We start from the raw sequence: 21,410 nt of genomic DNA, 5'->3' as shown, positions 1-21,410 counted from the left end.
TTGAGGCCAGGCATCTGGGTGTGAGGCCAGGCTTGTGGATACGGGGCCGGGTGCGGGTGTGAGGCCGGGTGCGGGTGTGAGGCCGGGGGTGGGTGTGAGGCCGGGGGCGGTGTGAGGCCAGGTTCGGGTGTGAGGCCGGGGGCGGGTGTGAGGCCGGGGGAGCGGGTGTGAGGTCAGGGTGGGGTCGTGGGGTGACTCCTACCGTGGTCTGCCCTCTCACTGCACCGGCCCCAGGGTGGTAACAGGTGATGATGGATGATGGCGCCCATCACGATGGTGGTCCTCGGCCAGGGGGCTGGAATTGGCCCCCAAGCTGCCCTTAGACAGAGCTGTAGGCCTGGATCCTTCATGCCCATCCTCATCTTCTGTGAGCACGTGGGGAGGCCTGTCCCCCTGAGGCTGCAGGGTCCGCACCCCTAGGAGTTGCCCTGGCTCAGGGTCCAGGAAAGGGCCAGGTGACACACTCTTGCTCACACACACGCACACTGAGCACATGGCCTGAATGGTGGCTTGTTCTGTGCTCTCCAGGGAAAATGATGCTTCCCTGGCCTCAAGGGGTCCACATGGGGGCAGATGCTGGTGATGAGGAAGGAACCATCACGGAAAGCAAAAGAAAAGGAAACTCAGATTTATTGAGCACCTGTTGAGCTGGGCGAGTCATTCACAAATATACACTCAACGCCAGAAGCTGGAGACACATGCTTCCTGCCTCTGGCCAGTACCCTGGCCAACTGCCTGGCATCAGACACACGGGAGTGGTCTCTGGACCCTCTTATTTCAAAATGAAAGTGGGTGAAACCAACAGAGGGGCACGGAGGAGCCTATCCATGGCTCAGAAGCCAAGTGAACACACAGAGGTATCTTTTTCTGCGTCAGCTCCCACATTTTTGGTGCAGATGCTGCGAGATTCCAGGAAGTGGCCTCCAGCCGTGTGCAGAGTCTCCCTTCTGCAGGCTTGGGACCTGGAGGTGCTGAGCCGCTCCCAGAGGACGGACCTGCCCACTGCTGCGTGCACCCGCCATGCAGAGCAGAGGCTGCGCTTCGTGTCTACACCTTCCTCCTCTTTCTGCTTCACTTACTTCTCCTGGGAAGCAGCGGCTGTCAGCTAATCTCTCCCTGGGCGACCTCTGGGCACAACCAAGAATAGAAGCCCATTGTCCTCATTTTCTTAAAGTTTCCTTTTGAGGAAAGAGGTAAGTTTGGCAAGTGTCCGGTCAGTGTTTCATAGCACCGAGAGTTTCCTTAGAATTGGCAGCTACACTTCAATCGGGGGCCATCAGGAGAACAAGAAATGTTCTCTGCCTCATGAATCAGGTTTCCCCAACTTCGGAGCAGAGGGGAAAAACTCAAAAAGCATTACCATATGAAATAACAATAATAATAAACAATAATAATATTATAATCTGACCGACCGGCAGCATCTGTTGGTTTTAATAATGTTGAGGTCTCTTAAGAAAAACAAGGCAAAAAAAAAAAAAAACCATGATAAAAGAAAGAAAGAAAAACAAAAACCACATGGCTGAAATGTCTCAAGACCTCCGGCTTCCCTTCGGGCTGTGCGTTCAAGTTTCAGAAATCCACCAGCGTCTCCTGGCATTCCGGCATCTTCTAGGGGCCCTTCACGTTACCGGGTCGAGCAGCAGCAAGGCTGGCGAAGTAGGCACACTGCGAGGGGTCGCACTGGCCTGGGGGGCCGGGGGGACCCGGGGGGCCGGGGTGTCCAGCCGGTCCTGTCTCTCCTTGAGGCCCGGGACTCCCTGGAAGTCCATCTTTAGCATAGCCGGGTTCCCCGGGCTGACCTGGACCAAGGAGCAAAAGAAAGAGACGGTGGGTCACCTTCCTTCCGGAGCACACACGAGCCCTGATGTCACTATTTTCATTCAGTAGCGAGCTGAGGATGCCTCAGGCTCAGAGCAAACACCCCACGGTCTGGGCGCCCTGCCTGGAGAGATGAGAATGGTCCCCGTGGACACTGTGCAGGCAGATGGCTGCTCTTTGCATCAGACACCCTGGGGCCTGGCCCCTCCCCTGCCCCAGACTCCAGCCCAGCCTCTCCCACCTGGGATCCCGGGGGGTCCCATCTCGCCTCGGAGGCCAACTCCAGGTGCGCCTGGGTCACCTTTGGCTCCTCGTTCACCTGGTGAGAAAAACACGCACTTCTGATGGCGGAGACTCACAATGGTGGTGCAGGGAGGGAGCCCACCACGGGGCTGGGGGCAAGGCCAGCACTGCGTCAGACGCCTCGCTCCTGTTCACACGCTCATTCATGTACACTCACACTCAAGCACACACTTGCAGTCAGAAATATGCCCATGTGAACACCAAAACAGACACCCCCTCCAAAACATTTGCTCAAACACACGTATGTACACGTAAACATTCACTCAAGTGTGATAACTGCCCAATGATTCAGGCACGTATGTACATTCACACATATATTATACAAATATGCATACGTCATAAACACGTCAAACACAGACACCCAAACGTCCACACTCTCTCCTATACAAACACATATGTCCACACACACCCACTGACACAAGTCTACACGTCCCTGTGTTCGCAAAGCATTCCATCTGAGCCTCTGTCTAGGAGGGGCTGCGTGACAAACAGACCTGAGTATACGCAAGACGCAGCCCTACTCTCGAGAAGCATGAATTCTAAGACAGACGACACAGGACACAAAGAACATTCTAATATGAAGCAGAATCAGGTATAAGTCTTAACCATCACAGGAATGTAAAACTCTAACATGTTCAGAAGAAAGAGGGTTCATTCCCCCAGGAGGATATCTGAGACCAGGGAGGAGTTGGGGTTAATACTATACAAACTTGATTAAACTCTCAGCTTTTCTTTTTCCATCATTCCTTTTCTTTGATACACTGTCTCCAGAATATCTCCCGTATGTAGTGTATAATGTTTTCTTTTATAATCCACATGGAGATTCTGCCCACTCATGGAGATTTCAGGCCATTCTTATCTATTGTTACGGTTACCACATTTGGTCAGTCTTCTGTCACAGTCTGACTTTTCTATGCTTTATGCTCTCTTATTGGCTTTTAGTTAGTATATTATGTTTCATGAACCAACAGAAGACAGACTTGGATGCAAACTTTAAAAAAGATCAGAAGGAGAAACATTACAAAGTGATGTTTCTCAGTGAGCGAAGAATTAAGGGGGACTTTCCAAGCAGTGCAGTGGTTAGGACTCTGCACTTTCACTCCCTAGGGTGTGGGTTCAATAATCCCTGGTCGGGAAACTAAGATCCCAGGGTGCACCCCCTCCAAAAATGATTAAGGAACAGAAGGGTGAAGGAGGGAGACGTGGCAGCTGAGACGACTGCCTCGCCCCTCCCCCGTGCTTATTCCTCGCCGGACAGAAGGGGTGAACCGCCAGGCTGCTGAATTTGGGGCCAGGTCCTTCCCTGCCCTTCCACATCTGTCTGCCTGCAAAGACAATGCCTTCCTCCATGCACGGGGCGCTGTTGACGGCGCCAGGCACTGTGCCTTGCAGGAGAGGCTCGCTGTGCCCAGCACAGCCACGTCCAGGTCAGGTATGTCCCTGAGAGCTGGAGAGCTGGCAGCCACGTCCAGCTTTAGCTCAAACCACTTTATTCCCATGGAACAGCGTTAGTTGCTCGGTCATGTCCGAGTCTTTGCAACCCCACGGACTGTTGCCCGCCAGGCTCCTCCATGGAGTTCTCCAGGCCAGAATACTGGAGTGGGTTGGCGTTCCCTTCTCCAGGGGATCTTCCCAACCCAGGGACCAAACCCTGGTCTCCTCCACTGCAGGCAGATTCTTTCCTGAGTCACCAGGGAAGCCTATGTACAGCGGGCATCTAATGCCTGTTTGCCTGGAGAGTAAATGCCTTATTCCTCAGTGACTTCTTGAAAGGGGAAAGAGGAGACATCCTGAGCACTCCCCGGACCATGGGCAGTGGAGACGGAGACCAGCCAAGATGGGAGGAGGAAACAGACTCGCTCCTCCTGGCAGAAGCATCATTTTGCAAAAATGCCAAGTATGAAACCCTCTTAGGCAGATGAAGAAACGGCACGATGTCAACACGCAGGGTGTTAGCAGGCTGCAGGGGCGGGGAACGGGCGGACTCCTGCATATTCAAAGGAGCATGTGCTGTGCACTCTGGGTCCTTCTCTACGAAGCACCTCTTCCCAGCTCCTCACTCACCTTTGGGACCTACGGGGCCAGAGGGTCCCTCCAGACCCCCCTGCCCTGGCCTTCCTGGCTCCCCCACGGGGCCTGCCCGACCTGGAAGTCCATCTTTTCCAGGAGGCCCTGGGGGTCCGGGTCTGCCTTGAGAGGACTTTGTGTGCGCAGAGGGCATCTGGGCCAGGAGGTAGGCAAGTTTGGCTGTGGAGTAAGAAAAACAGAGAGATGTTTCATGAAGAAGGGATAAAGGACCAAAGACGGGCCGGCAGCACAATGCAAAGCTCGAGGCAGTAAGAGCTGGGAAACAGCAGCAACAGAGACACACCAAAAGCGCGCTGCAGGGTGCATGTCCGTGTGGACGCTGCTCCAGAGCCAGGCGGCTGGGCTGGGGTCCCAGTGCCACCACTGCCAGCGGCGTGGCCCTGGGCAAGCCACCTGACCTCTCTTAGCCTTTGCTGCCTTTTCTGCAAAACGGGAGCAATGAAACAAGTCCGAACCCACTGGGCTGGTGGGAGGATGGAGCCGATGAGACGAGGCATCACGACAGCCCCGGCATGAGACCTAAGTGGTGCATGGATGTCGCTGCTCCCCTCCAGGCAGCAATGACAGCAGCAGCAGAAACTGTTGCAACTCTCACGCTGGGGAAACTGAGGCCAGTGGGGGAGGCTGAGACTTCCGTGGCTTACACAGAGCAACTTAGGGACTTCTCCTAAGTGTGGAATTCCTCATCTATAAATGAAGGGCTGGACGTATGTCATTAATGATCCTTAGGTGTGTGAAGATCGCAGGCTGATTCCAAACCCCAGAGGTCCAGCCGCTGGCCTCCACGCCTTCCTACTGCACTGGGAATACACAGCCCACCAGGGGCTCTTCATTTGTTTTCCAATCAGGCCAAGCCCTTCACCTGGCAGGGGACGTGACCAGCCCAGAGAGGCAGTGCTAACACCCTCCTGGGTCTCAGTGGTAAAACCAAAGCAGAGTCGGGTCTTCTGACAGCCTGGTGGGGGGCTCCCGAGCAGCCCCTTCCCCACCCTCCCACATGAGGAAGGGGGAGGGGCATGCGCCGGAGACCCGGTAACACAGCTGCCGGGCTCACAGCCCGGACGCTCTCATCTTGAACATGGAGCAGATGCTTCTGATGCTTCCTCCTCCCAAGATTGTTTAGAAGAAAGGACTCAGCTCAGCAGATGCTCCATCTGAACTCATTCAAAACAGGACATATCTCTGCCCAGGGGCGAGAAACTCCTCGTGTGCCCGACAAATCTAACACCCAGAAGAAAGGCTGTGGATGGGGATGCTTGCACCTGGGAGACCTCGGGACTGCCCTGCCCGGCGGGAGTCACCGTTCCAGCCTCTGGGATCCTTCCGTTCTTCACCCTCCTTACCACCAGCCCAGCTCTGTGCTGTCCTCTCCAGGGAACGGTCTCTGGTTCTCCTGGGCAGGGAGATGGACCATGCTCACTCGCCTGGACACCCCACGAGGGCAGTGAGAGAGTCATCATATTCCGTGCTGCGTCCACAGACCCAGTGCAGGGTCGCGAATGTGCCAGGAGGAAAATTTCACTGTCTGAGACCTGACTACGTGAATAAACGTGCCCTTCCCCTTTGCCCACCCATACCTGGGAATGATGGCGGGCTTCTGATCTTCCCTAGCCCAGAGGGGTCTGCGACTTTCTTCTCCTAACAGTTTCCAACAAAGAGGGAAGGCAGAGGTGAGATGGGAGAGGATGCAGTGGCTAAGAGCCTGGACTCTGTAGCCCGGCTGCCTGCATGCAAACCCTGGTCAGACACTCACCAGCTCTGCAGCCTTAGGCAGGTTACTTAGCATCTCTGATTTGACACTCATCCATGGCTCGAGAGCTCACAGAGGCTTCCTTATGCCAGTAAACACATGTGGGTTCTGAGAACTCCACCTGACGTGGGGCTGGCCCTACATGCTGGTGCTATGACTATTACCTCCCCATCCCTCCCTTCCTGAGCACCTCTGTATGGGGCCCATGCAAGACTGGGATTTCACAGTAAATCCTATACAGGAGAATTACAAGGATTCTAGTTCCTTGAAAGCCCAGTGTGTCCCAGCTCCCATTAGGGTCTCCGCACATGCTGTGTCTAAGGTCTGGGGTCTGGTACTTGGTTTTAGCTCCCATGGCCCCTCCTCCAGGAAGCCTTCCCTCACCTGCTCCCCACCCTCTGAGCTATCTGAAGTACCTTCCCCTGTCTTCTTCCGTGTCCTCCATGTCACACTAAATACCGAAGTCACCTTGTCTGTCTCTGTCTCCTGTTCTGGGCTGAGTTCTACAAGAGCCATCGCAGGCCTGCCAGAGCTCCTCGTTGATTAGATAAACAACTGAAGGCACGGATAAGTGCTCATCGCAAGGCTGGTTCTACAGGTGGTGAGCTCCCCTTCCTGGAGGTAATCAAGCAGCCATAGCTCAAGCGTCCCCAAAGAGCGGCTGGGAGTGGGATCTGTGTCAGAAGAGGCTGGTGGAAGTCTGCAAGATGCGCCTCTGTGCTGACTTCTGCAGGAGCTGCCCAGAGGCTGCCTTTCCCGAGCCAGGCTGCAGAGGTTCCGAAGGAGGAGCAAACGGACTACCGCCCAGGCTCACACAGCACCTAAGACCCGATGCTGTGAAAAAGCCAGCGACTCACTTTCCAGCTGTTTCTCCAGTTCCTCTTGGATGAGCCGCCGCAGGACATCCATGGATGGAGACTCACCCTGGGAGGAGGGAGGGAAGGAGGAGTTACTCACCTTCCCAGGACCGCCTGCCTCCCGAGACCCAGAGCGCCCAGGAAACCAAGACGGCCACAGCCACGCAGACCATAGCTCCCGAGTCCAATCCCTTTAACACCTAGAACCATCTCCCCAACCCCCGCCATGCAGGCAGTATCACTGCGTCTTGCATGGCGACCTGGATGCCTTTCTCCCTGAAGCCCTTGCTCCCTCTCCTTCCTGCACAAACCCCCTCCCCAGCCCTGGACCCGGGAGGCCTGGCTCTGAGTCTCTCTGGGCTGAAGTCCGCCAACCTGCAGGGCCAGCTCGCAGGCTGCCCCGCGCTATCTCGGGCTTGCTGTCCTCCCACTGGCCACTTGGCGGCTCTAGTGTCTGGCCTGCCCCACTGGCCCTGCATGGTGTCTGCTCACACAAACGATGAGCGGTCAGTGGAGCAGAGCCCTGCCTCCAGGCCCCCACGGCGATATGCAGCTATTAGAGGGATCCGTGAGAGCAGACCTCATGCCATGCTGGGCTCCTCCCTGGTCGTCAGAGCCCTTCAGGGAGGTGTCCACTCCCAAGGGTGGAGGGGCTTACTGTGCTCATTGCTGCAGCCCCAGCATCGGGCTTACGGTCTTATTTCCCTTTTTTCCTTTCTGGCCAATGACCTTTCATCTTACTCCCAGAATTCCCATTACTACCCAGAGCAGCAGGACACCAGGCAAAGACTCGGTGGGTGGGGGCGCTCTGGAAGCCCACTGAGTCCGCCAGCACCCACACCTGGCTGAGGGACAGCACCTGGCTGCCCGGCCTCTCCAGGGGGGTGAAATCCAGGCTGACTGCAGAGCCCCGCGGGGACAGGGCCAGAGCCTCAGAGTAGGCAGGCCACAGGAGGGGCCCCTGAGGACCACGCAGGCTGCAGAGCTGGGGTGGGGAGGTCACATGGGCCTGGCAACCAGCCCCCAGGGACCGGCCCACCAAGCTCTCCCCGACACACTACAGCCAGCCTGTCCCTGTGTTGCAAGACTGTGTCAAGGTAAGAGGTCAGCCACAAGGAATACTGTGTTCAGAGAAAAATCAAACTGCTCTCAACAAGCTTTTCCTTTTGCGAAAAGCTAGACCCAGAGGGAAGACCAAGCACCCCAGACAGCAGACAGGAAGGAGACTAGAGCCGGGCTCTGGATGGACGGGGAGGGAGCCATCCCCATGGGGAAGCTCAGGTCACTGGGAGCCTCTGCATCTTCTCGACTGCCTGCTGCACGGAGTCCTGGGCAAAGAGCATCACCACCCAGGAGTAAAGCCTGAACCACGGGGACAGAGGGACTCTATCCTCAAGCCCTTCATAAGCCATGTGCATCATTTCACTTAACCATCACAGCCAGCCTGTTGGGAGAGAGGCATCCTCGTCCCTTTTGGGAGGGATGGGAGGGCAGGCTCACAGAGGACAAGCAGGGGTCAGCCCTGGCTCACACAGGTCACCAGTACCTGTAACCTGGCCCCTCTGGAGCCCACACACCTCTCTGGCTTCCCCTGAGACCCCAAGGAGCCTCCAGTTTGAGGCACTGCCCGCACGCTTACCCTTAGCCCTGGAAATCCTGGCTGGCCCGGAGGCCCCGGGGGACCGGCTGGCCCATTCTCCCCAGGCGGCCCCTGGGGGCCCATGAGGCCTGGGTGACCCTTGTGGCCTGGGATGCCAGGGTCACCAGGCTGGCCCTTTCCACCGGGAGGGCCTTTGTCACCTTTGATGCCAGGATCTCCCTAGAGGAGGCAAGAAGAGCGTCGGTGAGCAAAGGCTTAGAAGGCACCCCCAGGCCGGACGTGCCCCAGGCTGCAGGAGGGACCCCCGGCCCCATGTCCTCAGTCCGGGAGAGGAGACTTCAGTCCTACAGGCCCGTGACGCCACGCTGGCGCAGACAGGACTCGGGGCCCAGACGGACAAAGCTGCACCCCGATGTCATGCAGGAGGTCTGCAGGGGATGAGACGCCGACTCTGACTTTCAGATCCCAGTCTCGTCTCCTCCCAGCAGAGAAGGCCAGCGTGGTGATGAAAACAGCTGCCGCATACATGCTTATGTGGAAAAGCGTAAAGAGTGGTGGAGAAAGTCTGATAGGTTCTGGGGGTTTACATAAAAGCTACATGCATATTTACACGTGCACACCCACCTGGTTCTGAGCACAAGGGTTCCAGAAAGATACACGCAAGTGTATAGTGACAGCCCCAAGAAAGGCGTGCTGGATGGGCACCTAGTCTACACTCCACTCACTTGTTTCTTTTTCAATTTATATTGTTTAACTGTATCACTTTTCAACAGAAACAGTAAGAACAGAGAGGTAAAAAATGAATGCAGCCAGATGTGAGGAGGGTCTCCTAAATTTCTCCCACGTGATGGGTTTTATGGGGGCGTTGTCATCCGTGGGTGGTCTCCAGTGTGGGGATCTGGAAGGGTCCCTTTCATGCATCTCAGTGCCAAGGCCTGTGGTACAGCGTTTCCTATTTATTCCACGTCTCCACATCCGTCTGCGGTGAGAGGACCTGTCCCATATTTCAAATGTTCCAGAGCGGAAGGTGTGAGGAGCCTGACCACTGTCTGGCAGCCTTCCACGAAACCACTTAATGAGGGAAGGCAACTTCCTTTATTGACTGGGTATTAGAGAAGCTTCTATTGATTAAGTATTAGAGAAGGTTCATGGTCTGAATTCCCCGGCTCCCAACCGAAACTCCAGCATGTGGCAGCTCCGGCCAGCTCCTGGCTGGTAGGACCCTCACTGTCTTTGCGGCCACAGCCCCAGCCCCTGGGTCCATCCTCAGGGGCCAACAACCATGAGAATCACAGTCACTGGGAAGGAGAAGGGTGAGAGATCGAGGTGGGGTGAGAATCCCTGACCTCTTGGCTTCCATTTCTCTCTGGTCTGCGGGGGAAACCAGTCCACACCTGTCCAACTTGCAAGGAAAGCAGAGATAAACTCTTTGTGGGACCACGGAAAAAAAACCTAGAGCAGGTATGGGGTGGCAGTGCCTTCTGTGTCAGGCAGCAGCAGGACCCTGTGACGGCCAGCCACGTGGAGGACTGTTTAATTTCTCTGGAGGGAACAGCGGTTGTTATGGGTGAGAGAATGCCCCCTCCCCCCACCAGTGTTTCTTCCAAAACAGAATTGATTTTTTACCCTGCTGGTTTTTTTTTGTTTTTTTTTTTGGAGGAATGCAATGTAAAGAAAAGCTTTCTGAGCACAGCGCCAAGACGATTCATTATGGGAAAATCTGTTCCCTTGTCACCTCCAGGGACAAAGCTGGTTCTTGGCAAATTGGCACTTCGGGCTCCAAGCATGTCATGCACAGGCTTTCGCACACGGGGAGGAGACGGGGAGATTTGTCAAAGTCTGGGAGTGCTTGCCTCTGAATGTGTAATTGCAATGATTTTACTCCTTAAAATAACAACCATGAAAACCACAACAAAACCCCAACAAGGGGAAAAACCTCCTGCTGTGGGCTCATGACTTTTGCAGGGGGAAAGAGAACAAGGAAGCCCCCGCAAGCTGCTCCCCGGGTGGGCAGCTTCCTAGAGCCCTGGACACAGGCCCCTTGCCCCCGGGAAGGTCGCCTGCACGTGACCACGTGTCCCACTCACCCTTTCTCCTCTGAGTCCTGGCTCTCCTGGCTTCCCAGGCGCCCCCTGCAATGAAAGCAACGGAGGGCAGTTACTTCACCAGGGGCATCTCTGCTCTTCTTAGTCCTTGCTGCCTGTGGAGGACAGGGGGTCCTCCAAGGGTCCTGTCTTGCCTGGTCATAACCCCCTCTCTTATGCACCCATCACCCTTGCCTGGCAGTTCCTGAAACATGCCGCATTTTCTCCCCAGTGCTTCACATGTGCCGAGCGATCTTTTCCAAAAGCCTTTACCTGTCTCCCCTACCCCTTCTCACCCCTGCCCCTGCTCATCCTGACCAGGGCCGGAGCTTCTCTGCTGATGGAGCGAGGGGAGGACAGAGCTGCGGCTTGAGCTGGAAACTGACATCATGCTGCTGGGTGGGGAAGGACCATGGGGAGCAAAGCTGGACATAAGAAGTCAGTTAGGAGGTCCCTGCAAATGCCCAGGTGAGAGATGATGATGGTCCCAATCAGGTCTCTTAGCGGGAGAGATGGGAGAGAGCTGGACAGAGCTGAGAGGTACTGGGGAGTCAGAACGGACACGTCTTGTCAATGAACAGGACTTGCTGATGGGCTGGGTACAGAGAGCGATAAGTGAGAGATGTATCAAGATGGGACCCCGGGACCGGCTCCCATGCAGAGTGAAAACACAGACTTTTGTTGAGAAAGCACTAGGGGGACCTCCCTGGTGGTCTAGTGGCTAAGACGCTGAGCTCCCAATGCTGGGGCCTTGGGTTTGATCCCTGGTCAGGGAACTGGATGCCACATGCTACAGCTATGGAATCAAAGATCCCACGTGCTGTAACTAAGACTAGGTCAGCCAGATAAACAAATATTAAAAAATAAAATGAAAGAAGGCGCTCGGATTTCAGGACAGTGACGGCAGAATACAGCATCTAGTGTGGGCGCCCTGCTAAGCCGAAGGGCCCCGTGAGACAGCACGCACCACCCGCCGATGAGGTGGCCCCGTGTCTCCCACAGGAAAGGGTCCCAGGAGAACAGAGGTGCGGCACTTGCCTCCTTGCCTGGGACTCCTTTCTCGCCTGGCTCCCCCTACAACACAGAACAAGTATCAGTTAGCTGCACAGCTGCATCAGCACGTTGCATGTAACACGAGTGCCTTTAAAACAGACACTTTCGCTCGAGTCGTCTCGAGCAACGACAATAATCAGGGTCCCGCCAAGGAGATCCCGACAGGGTCCATGCTCACCTGAGGCCCCCGAGGACCCAGGAAGCCCGGGAGCCCTGGGCTGCCATTTTCTCCTTTGGATCCCTTCTGGCCCTGCGGAGGGAAAACGGGGCAGTCACTCTTCAAGGTCAAGGGCCGACTCAAGAAGGTTCAGAAATCTCGTAGCCCTCTGTATCCTGCAGGCCTGGCATGTGAACAAAAGAAAAGACAACCTTTTCCTGGAATGGAAGGGCGGGGTTAGGGAGAGAAGCTGTGCTGAGAATCCCACCCAAGGGCGGCGGACAGGAGGTGAATTTCCTGTGAATAGTCAACGGCCTTCCCATTCAAAGCAACAGAAACACAAAGGGACAAACATTTAACAAAACACCTTGATGGGTGTGGGGTTCCCTGGTGGCTCGGTCAGTAAAGAACCTGACTGCCAAGCGGGAGATGCAGGCTCGATCCCTGGGTCGGGAAGATCCTCTGGAGAAGGAAATGGCAACCCCCTGCAGTATTTTTGCCTGGGAAAAATCCCATGGACAGAGGAGCCTGGCAGGCTACAGTCCATGGGGTCCTAAGAATCAGACACAACTCAGTTACGAAGCCACCACACTCGACAGGTATGGGGCCCCTCTAAGTGACCTCCCTGGAAAGGCGGAGTTCCTCTTCCCAATCGGTCAGGGATTCTCATGGTTTGGCTCACTTTTGGGGGCAAAGTATGTGGGAATCCTTCAGCTCCAACCTTTCTGGGACGCCACCAAGTGCGGGTGAGCCCTTCTGCAGCCAGCTCTGCGCTGGGGGTGGATCAGCCTCGTGACACAATCCTTCCTGTCTGAGGTGTCTCAGCATGGGTGACAAGACTCCCGCGATGGTTCCTACACGGCTGTCCCTGGTCCAACAGGAAGGTGGGGCTCTACAGGGCGCCCAGGTGCCCGGTCTGCCTGGGAATGATGGCTCTCCCAAGAGGCAGGATTTGCAGTGCTACCACCAGGAGGGTTCCTGGCAAACCAGGATGGGCTGCTCACCCTGATTTCCACAGTGACAACGGTCAGCCGGCCAGATGGGTCTGCCCATTGCCCCGTGCAATTACTGCTTGAGCACCAAACTATGAGGATGGCCATCTCAAGAGGGTTGCCAATTTTAGCTAATAAATCTACTGTAAGGCTGGGGTGGGAGTGGAAAGGCGTTGACTTATCCAACCCTAGGCATCATCAAAGACCTGTCTTCTCCACCATGTCTCACCATCTACCAGACCTGAACCCTAAATCCTGAATCCATTATCCAGGGATCAGGACACTGCTCAAGGGGCCCCCTTTTCTACTCCCTGCCTGTTGTTCCTTCTTGCTCTCCCCTTTTCCCACCTTCCAACCAGCAGGAGGATCCTCTTCAGCCAACTCTGAGTTACATTCAGCCCCACAGTGCACGATGCCTACCTCTCTCATATGTGAAGGGTCGTGGGCCTGACCCTGTCCTTCCATCCTCTTAAGGCATCAAACAACTAACTCGCACTCTTATTACACGTTTAAAAAATTCTTTAATAGTTCCTCCCCCCCACTGGATGCCTATAGTTGTAGACCACAGAGTTAAGCACGTAATCACATGAAAGAAGTCCTTTCTGGATCCTCTTGCCTCCAGCCTATTCCCACCATCCAAATACCATGTTTCCCCACTGAGGCTTCTGGGACTAGAGACCAGACAGGGTGATGCAGGCCACACACCCTTCCAAAGCTTGCCCTGATTGCACCGCAGCCAAGGGACAGTACTCACGGGGCTTCCTGGGGTGCCAGGCTCTCCCGGTGATCCAGGCGATCCACTCTTACCCTGATGGAAGAAACAGCAGTAAGGGTTCTGCCGGGATGCTCTGCCGTGGGCATCACAGGGCAGGACACGGGGACGGAGACTGCCGGACGCGGAGGGCTGGTCTCACATGAGCCGTGACTCGGACCAGCGTGGCTCCACGTCCTGACTTAGAGGCTGCTTATCAACCCTACGGGGCTTCCCTGGTGGCTCAGATGGTAAAGAATCTGCCCGCAGTGCAGGAGACCCACGTTCGATCCCTTTGCTGGGAAGATCCCCTGGAGAAGGGAATGTCTACCTACTCCAGGATTCTTGCCTGGAGAATCCCACGGATAGAGGAGCCTGAGGGGGTTACAGTATGGAGCTTGGGGTAGTTAACTCATAATAAATGATAAATACTTAAATGAGTTCACGTGCATGAAAAGTCCTGGGCTGGTGACTGCTGCCGGGAGCACAGGCATGGTAAATCATCGCAACACATCTGCTGACTTATCCATTCATCCTCCCACTCAGATGCTGACTTCAGGAACAAACAAAAGTGCTCACATCCCTGGAGGCCTGGTCTCAGCTGGGGATGCGTGCTCCTGCCTTTATGCCCTCCCCTTCTCTGTGAGGGGCACCGCTGACTGCGTGGGTAGAGGTGTCAGATAACACGGCAGGTGCAGCCTCAGTGGCTACTGGATGGAAGGCCCCCACACTCCAGATTCCAGGACAGACTCACAACCGTAACATGCTCTAACCTGATGGGCATTTTGTGCCCAAAACTCAGGGACATTCCCCCCTGTTGCCAATCCATAGGCTGAAGTCTTAATCCCTGGTGTGCCAGAATTTGGCCTGATTCAGAAATATGGTCACTGCATATGTAATTAATTAAGGTGAGGTCACAGAGGAATGGGGTGGGCCCCTAATCCATTATGACTGCTGTCTTCATAAAAAGGGGACATTTGGACCAGACAAATGTCACAGGGAGAAAACCATGTGAAGATGGAGGCAGAGGCTGGGGTGATGCTTCTAGAAGCCAAGGAATGTCAGAGGCTGCATGCAAACCACCAGAGGTTCAGAGAGCCTTGAGTGACTCTCCCTCACAGCCTCGGAAGGAAGCAACTCCACTGGCACCTTGACCTTGGACTCCCAGGTCACAGGACACGGAGATGATGAGGGTCCCAGATTTCTAGCCTCCATAACTGAGGGGTAATACACTTCTGTTCTTGAGCCACTATGCTTTCCGTCCTTTTGCTATGACAGCCCCGGTGAATGAATGCAGAGCACGCTCCAACCCCAGGATTCCTAAAGTTGGCTCATGACTCGGGGTTGGGGGCCGTTATAGGGCCCCAGCCATGCCAAGTGGCACCGTTTTAGTATCTGGATTGTGGGTAGGTGGTCCCAGACAAGAGCCTGGGGAGTGTGTGCTGGGCCACAGGGTGGGCTTAGGGCAGCGGCTATTTACCAACTGCTAAGACATTTTGAGGGCTTCCCTCATAGCTCAGTTGGTAAAGAATCCGCCTGCAATGCAGGAGACCTGGGTTTGATCCCTGGGTTGGGAAGATTCCCTGGAGAAGGGACAGGCGACCCCCTTCAGTATTCTGTATGGAGAGTTCCATACAGTCCATGGGGTCGCAAAGAGTCGGACATGACTGAGTGATTTTCACTTCACTTCAAGACGTTTTGAAATGAGGTGGTTGGAGGGCATCACCCACTTAATGGACATGAGTTTGAGCAAACTCCAGTAGAAAGTGAAGGACAGGGAAGCCTGGTGTGTGGCAATCCATGGGGTCGCAAAGAGTTGGACACGACTGAACAACAACAGAGACATTTTGTCATTTTTTAATGACACACAGGGCTGTACCAGGATAAACCGACCAAATGTCACCATGGTAACAGGCCTGCAAAGCACGGAGCAGATCGGCCTCAAGGCAAAACTCACCGGTAGGCCCCTCAGTCCTTGGGGACCCTGTGGCCCTGTAGGTCCTGTGTCACCCTGGAACAGAGAGAGGCCACGTCACCCCAGAGGTGCTGCATGAAAATGGTGGGAGCAGACTTTCCCCAGGTGCCCTAGAGACCCAACAAATGATGCCCAACGTGTCTCATCACCAATCACCAGCTGTTTCACGGGCACGGCTCACTTCCTGCAGGTAAGTCCTCATTTGTGCACTTGCTGACTTAATTTACTTGCGTAGACCTGGCCCACCCGGACCCACTGGGATCTCGGGGGCTCCACTTGGAGCCAAAGGACATGACAGGGAAGATAACTTTCCCTGGCGTCCCATCTCTCGAGTCGCTGGTCAGCCGCCTGTGGCCCCTCCTGCCTCAGTCTCCACAGTAAGAAAAATGCCATTGGAAGGTCTACAGAAACTTCCGGGTGCCAAGCAGGGGGATTCGCCACTGCCTTCCACACAGTCTTTCCAGCAGCCTCCTAACCAGGGTATAAATCTCCTCATATTATAAATGAAAAGGACAGAAGCTTGGCCATGCTCCTACAGAAATCACACTGTACAACATCCTAAAAAAATGGCAGTTTTACATGAAAAGAGAGAGCTGAGCGGGAGGTAGGCAGGCACTCACACCAAGAGCAGGCCTCCAGAGCCTGTCCCCACTGCACCCTGAACTGCTGGGTGAGCCGAACCCTCCACCCCCTGCCAAGGAGCTTCCCTCATGCCCTCCGCTATAAACTGGAGTGAGAGGGGTCAGTGAGCCCAGGATTCTCAACCTGCCTTTCAGCACCGAGAGGCACCCTTGGGGGACAGGATGGGGGCGAGGCCTCGCTCCAGTCAACGCAGCTGCCCTGCTTTGATCTGCCTGCAGGGCCCCCACGTGCCAGATGGGCGGGTTTGTGGAACGGATCCCACTGCTAAGGAAGAGCACAGGAAGAGCTAGACCCTTTCCAGCTCCAGCGTCTCATGCCCACAGATCAGCCGAGACGACAATGTACATTGAGAGCCAGGGTGGGGGGACACGTCACCAGGGCTTAAAGCCAGGTCCTGAAGGGCGCCAGGGGCTGGGCACGGGGCCACCTGGGACCTCAGGACCGCAAGCCATGCTCCTGACCAAGCACTCACGTCCAGAGGCCGAGCCGCGTCCACACACGTCAGACGGCTCTGCGGGGAGGGCTCAGGTGGCCCACAGTGCCAGCAGGCGAGACGTCGCCCAGAGATTCTCAGAGCCCACCTGTGACTCCCTCCATCGTGGTACCCACTCCCCTGCCCAGGTTCTAAGTGTCTCCTGGTCCTTGTCTAAACTCTCTACACCCCTCCGCCCACAGGCCCAGCCGGGCCCCACCAGACACCCACACTCACGTCTTTTCCTGGTGACCCTTCCCGGCCAGGGGGCCCTGTGGCGCCAGGCTCTCCCTAGGAGAAGCAGAAACACAACAGCTGCTGTTAGGGAGAGAAATGCGCAACGCCAGTGTCTCAGCCGCCATTCCTCGGAGCACTGGGGGGAGAAAGACCAGGAGGACCGCCCAAGTGAAAGCATCCCCGGGTCCTCGCCCCCAGGTGGAGTCTGCAGTGCCCCCAGGGCCAGCCGCGAGCCCTCTGCGCTGCAGGGAAGCACCAGCTGACAGATCAGGCAAACCGCTGGGGGTTCCGCCTCCCCACGCGCAGACCCGCTGGCCCCTCGCTGCACCTCGGCTTCCTCCTCGCTGTACAGAGCAGCAGGCCTCACTGGGGTTCCCCCCAGGGATCCCTCTGTTTGGGGCACTCGGAAGAGACAGAGCAAGGTGGAGCACAGGAAGACAGGGCCCAGGGTTTCCCAGCTGGGATAAGCTGAAGGTGTCCACACACGAGCTCTGGGACCTCAGGAAAACCACCCTCATCCTCCAGCCGGCAGTGACCTGACTCCAGGCTGACCTGGTCAAACTAGTCGGACATCAGTGTGAGGCCCCCGGGAGAAATGTCTAGAAACACAACCAGGGAGGGACGATGCTTCCAATGGCTGCCACTGTCCTCTCTTGGGACACAGCTCTGCCTGTCCCTCCAGGGCCCAGGAGCCTTGTGTCTAGAAGCACCCACTCGGGTGCATGGGGACTGCCTGACGGCGACATGTCCACTTACCCGGGGGCCAGGGGGGCCAGAGTCGCCTGTGTGTCCCTTGAAGCCCTAGAAGAGAAAGGATGATGTTATCCCACCAGGGAGCAGGCTGGTAACGCAAGACCAGGCAGACTCCAGGGGGTCGAGAGGAGCAGGAGGAGGCAGCAAGCCCCTGCCGGGTATGTGCAGGGGGTCTTCTCGACCTGGGGATCGAACCGGGTCTCCTGCATTGCAGGCAGACTCTTTACCATCTGAGCCCCCAGGGAAGCCCTTATCTCCTTTAATCTCCTGTTTTCAAGAGCAAGTGAAGGCCCTTCTGGGGAGAATACCAGCCCTCAGGCTCAGCCACTAGATGAGAGCTCCGACCTGCAGACCCCGCTGTTGCGTGGTTGTGACTGTCATCCTGGAAATGTGTTCTCTGTCCACTCCTCCCCACTCAATGGACAAGGATGACGGCCTCTGGAGGGAGGCTGTGAGGGTCACTCCCCAGGCTGTGAGGCAGTGCAGTACAAAGGGGAGCTCGAGACTCCGGGAGGAGCCAGGGAGAGGAAGACGCACTCCCTCGGTTTTGATTCCAGATTCAACCCTGTGACCTCAGAGAAGTCCGCTGACCCCCTGGAGTCCTAACATCACCATCTAAGGACTGAGGATAATAAAAATACACACCTGGCAGAGTCTGCAGGACTGATCGGCAGAAAGGGGTGTTCTATGCAGGTGTCGTGACGGAGCAGGGCTGACTTTGGAGCCAGGTCAGAAAATGAACCTGGTCTGTTGCCCCACTCTCTAGCTGCGGGCCTTGGGAGTTTTCCTTCTCTTTCTTGGGATTCAGTGTCTGTATCTATCGAGTGAGGGTGAGCCCACGTCTGCAGGGCTGCTGCTCAGGATTGAGAAAGAGGCACAGTGCTCTCCACTGTTCAAGATGGGCCAGTTCCCTTTCCTTGGGTCCCAGGATATTCTTCCAATATCCTGGATTGGGACTCGAGTCCCAAATCCAGCCATGCTCAGAGCCAGGGACCCTGGTTGTTCTCCTCCCAACAGTCATGGACAAAAGCACCAAGTATAGGAAGCCGCACGCAGCATACCTGGCACATGGCTGGGAAATTCCTTTAGTACTCACAACCACCCTGCAAAAGCGGGAACTGCTCTGATGCCCATTTCACAGAAGAAACAGGTTCAGAAAGGTCCTCTGACCCAGGTACAGAGTTATTACATGGCAAAGCGGAAGCTGAGCCCAGGTCTGTCTCTCTCCAAGCTTTCACGTCTCCAATTCACACAGTGCCAGCCAGAGGAGGCGGGTCTTTCATCACCTGCCTGGGTCTCTAACCTCTATCCCTGCACTGAAGCAGGACTCGTTACAACTCTCAATTGAGAGATGGGCCTTGCCCCAGCACAGTTCTCAGCAAATGGATCTTCTTGGTTGAAAAAAAAAAAACAAAGAAAAAAACCAAGAAACCCCTCCCTCCAATAAACCAGTGGTGGTGGTGGCGGCAGATTAGTCTGAGTCGTGTCCAACTCTTTGGGACCCCATGGACTGTAGCCGGCAGGCTCCTCTGTTCATGAGATTCCCCAGGCAAGAATACTGGAGTGGATTGCCACTTCCTTCTCCACCGATAAGCCAGTAACAACCTTAAAAAAAAAAAATCCTAATTCTGTGTCTTAATCCTCCAAAGAGGTGATATTCTGAAGTCTTAGGTTTCTTCTCCTGGTGCAATCAGGTGAAAAGCAGGGAGATTTAGGAAGAAGGAAAGTGCTTTTTTGTGTTTTATCTCCTTATTGAATACTAGCCAGGTAAGTTATTGATTTTTTTTTTTTTAACAGAGAAGCAAATTAAGAAAGTAGAACTAGCGTTTTCTTCTCCTACTTCTTGCCAGTAGGTGATTTCTGGCAATCTTATATCTGGCAAAATTATATCTAGATAATTGGATTTTAAGATTTTCATTAAAAATCACATTTTCCCAAAAGAAAATCTAAGGAACTGTGTAAACAACTTTGAAACTATAAAGAAGTAAAGCATTTAGCAAAAAAAAAAACAAGAAACAACCCAGGAACCCTAAAATACACAGAGTTCATTTTCGTAGAAAAGGTATCTTTGTTTACGTGTATAATAAATAGCTCAGCAGCTAGATATAGATTTAAATATATAAATGATAGATATATATTTAGATCCATAAATGTTGGGTTTCATACATAGAAGACTAAAACTCATACTAGAATATTAACAGAGCATTACTTCCATGTTGTAGAATTATGTTAACTCAATTTTCTTCTCTATAACATTACTTTTCTTATTCTTTTTATGACCATCATCATTTGTTATCGTTATGCAGTGAAAATGAGTTACACTTCTAATTGGAAAAAAATACTTCAGCTGTGGAAAGGTTTCAGAATGAAAATTAAGACTCATTTTTAGGGTCTGTCATCCAGAGAAAGCCTATTAAAAATATAATAAACAGGATAAGAACAAAGGCAACTTAGAATAACAACATTGTGACAATGGTTGCAAGGGGGAAAATACATTTTATAGCAATGCCATAGGAAGTGACTGGATTTACTGCAGGTAAGTACCCACGTCTTGGAAGGAAGGTACTTCTGGAATCCATGGCTGGGCGGTCTCAAAGAACCGGACCCACAGTGTCACAGGCAACTGGCTGGTGGCTTTATTCTATGTGGACAACACACTCTCACACACACACACACACACACACACACACACACACTCACATACACACATACACACCCTCACACTAAGCACTTACAGGGGGACCGCGGGCACCCTCTGGTCCTGGCAGACCCGGCTCTCCTGTTTTGCCCTGAGGATAAAGAAGAAAAGAAACATCTGAGGACAGTATTTTCAGGATCTTCCTATTCTTGGTTGCCCAGGCTTCACGTCACATTTCCGCCAGCCAGTCTGCGCCTGCCAACCCTACCCTCCAGCACCGTGGTCCATATGAGTCCATACAGAACAGCACTGTGTAGTCCAGCCTATTAGACTCTTGGTTTCCCTGGGATGGTGCTGGTTACACAAGGTTCCTCTCTGAGACCCATTCACGGTTGCCCCTATTTAATTCTCTGGATTTTCTGGTGTGGATGAGAAATTAGGTAGACACCCAAGCCAGAAGTAGCTTTATGCCACTCACAAAACCGCCGCAAGGCAGCTACTAACAACTGCCTCTTACAGAAGGGGACACGAGGCTCAAAGTTACAGTTTCACTGAGTTAATAAACAGCAGAGCCAGACTGAATCCCAGCGACACCCGAAAGGATGCTCTCCTCACCCCAGCAACAGTGCTGGTGATGGGTGGGCCTGCAATGGACTCATCCCGACCCCATCCCATCTCCTCCTAACGCTACGCAAGCAACTGGGACACTCTGCTGTTCAAGGGTCTTCCCTACCAGCAGTCTTGTACGACCCTGGATAGAATAGAGCAATAAATACAGGCCCGTGGGTGCTAAAGTCCAGATAAAAGTGGTGAGGGTAGGGGAGGGTTAGGGAGCAGGGCAAGTGGGTGAAAGGCCACGGGGGTTGATGCGGAGACGGGCAGAGCACAGGAGGGCACACCCACCCCCAAACCCTCCCTCATTTCCACAGCTTATCAACCTTGAGGGTCAGATGGGGTCCCAGAGGGGGCACAGGAGAGGCAGAAGAGCATCCGTGGATTTAAAGTGAGAATTACAGGGAGAAGGAGGATGGGGCACCAAGCTCTGATTTCTAAATCGGTTTCTTCTCTGTCCCAGCTCCTCAAAGTCTAGCCATGTGGTCTTGGGGGTCATCCCCTCCCCTGGATCTGTTTGTCAGCTGTACACTCAGGACCATCTCTCCTCCACAGGGCCTTTGACAGAGGGGATATGGGCCTAGCCTGGCCCCGGCCCCACAGTCAAGTGGGACGCCCAGCACTGGCC

At 54.5% G+C, this 21,410-nt stretch overlaps 1 protein-coding gene across 1 annotated transcript in view; it reads right to left on the bottom strand.

The window, feature by feature from the left end:
• Positions 1-612: 612 nt before the first annotated feature.
• The window catches only part of COL22A1 (collagen type XXII alpha 1 chain), a 229,402-nt gene continuing 208,604 nt past the window's right edge, over positions 613-21,410 (bottom strand). The window contains exons 52-64 of the mRNA XM_027972868.3: positions 20,268-20,321; positions 17,536-17,580; positions 16,780-16,833; positions 15,411-15,464; positions 13,457-13,510; positions 11,732-11,803; positions 11,539-11,574; positions 10,504-10,548; positions 8,456-8,635; positions 6,817-6,883; positions 4,186-4,368; positions 2,060-2,137; positions 613-1,799 (exon numbers count right to left, since the gene is read on the bottom strand). Of these exons, the coding sequence (XP_027828669.2) occupies positions 1,609-1,799; positions 2,060-2,137; positions 4,186-4,368; positions 6,817-6,883; positions 8,456-8,635; positions 10,504-10,548; positions 11,539-11,574; positions 11,732-11,803; positions 13,457-13,510; positions 15,411-15,464; positions 16,780-16,833; positions 17,536-17,580; positions 20,268-20,321 (1,113 nt within the window). The 3' untranslated portion in view covers positions 613-1,608. The remainder of the gene's footprint in view (positions 1,800-2,059; positions 2,138-4,185; positions 4,369-6,816; positions 6,884-8,455; positions 8,636-10,503; positions 10,549-11,538; positions 11,575-11,731; positions 11,804-13,456; positions 13,511-15,410; positions 15,465-16,779; positions 16,834-17,535; positions 17,581-20,267; positions 20,322-21,410) is intronic.

The sequence above is a fragment of the Ovis aries genome, chromosome 9 (genome assembly GCF_016772045.2).
Source record: "Ovis aries strain OAR_USU_Benz2616 breed Rambouillet chromosome 9, ARS-UI_Ramb_v3.0, whole genome shotgun sequence".
NCBI classification, from domain to species: domain Eukaryota; kingdom Metazoa; phylum Chordata; class Mammalia; order Artiodactyla; family Bovidae; genus Ovis; species Ovis aries.
Note: the sequence above shows the minus strand (reverse complement) of the source record. Positions and strands in the feature narration are given on the sequence as shown.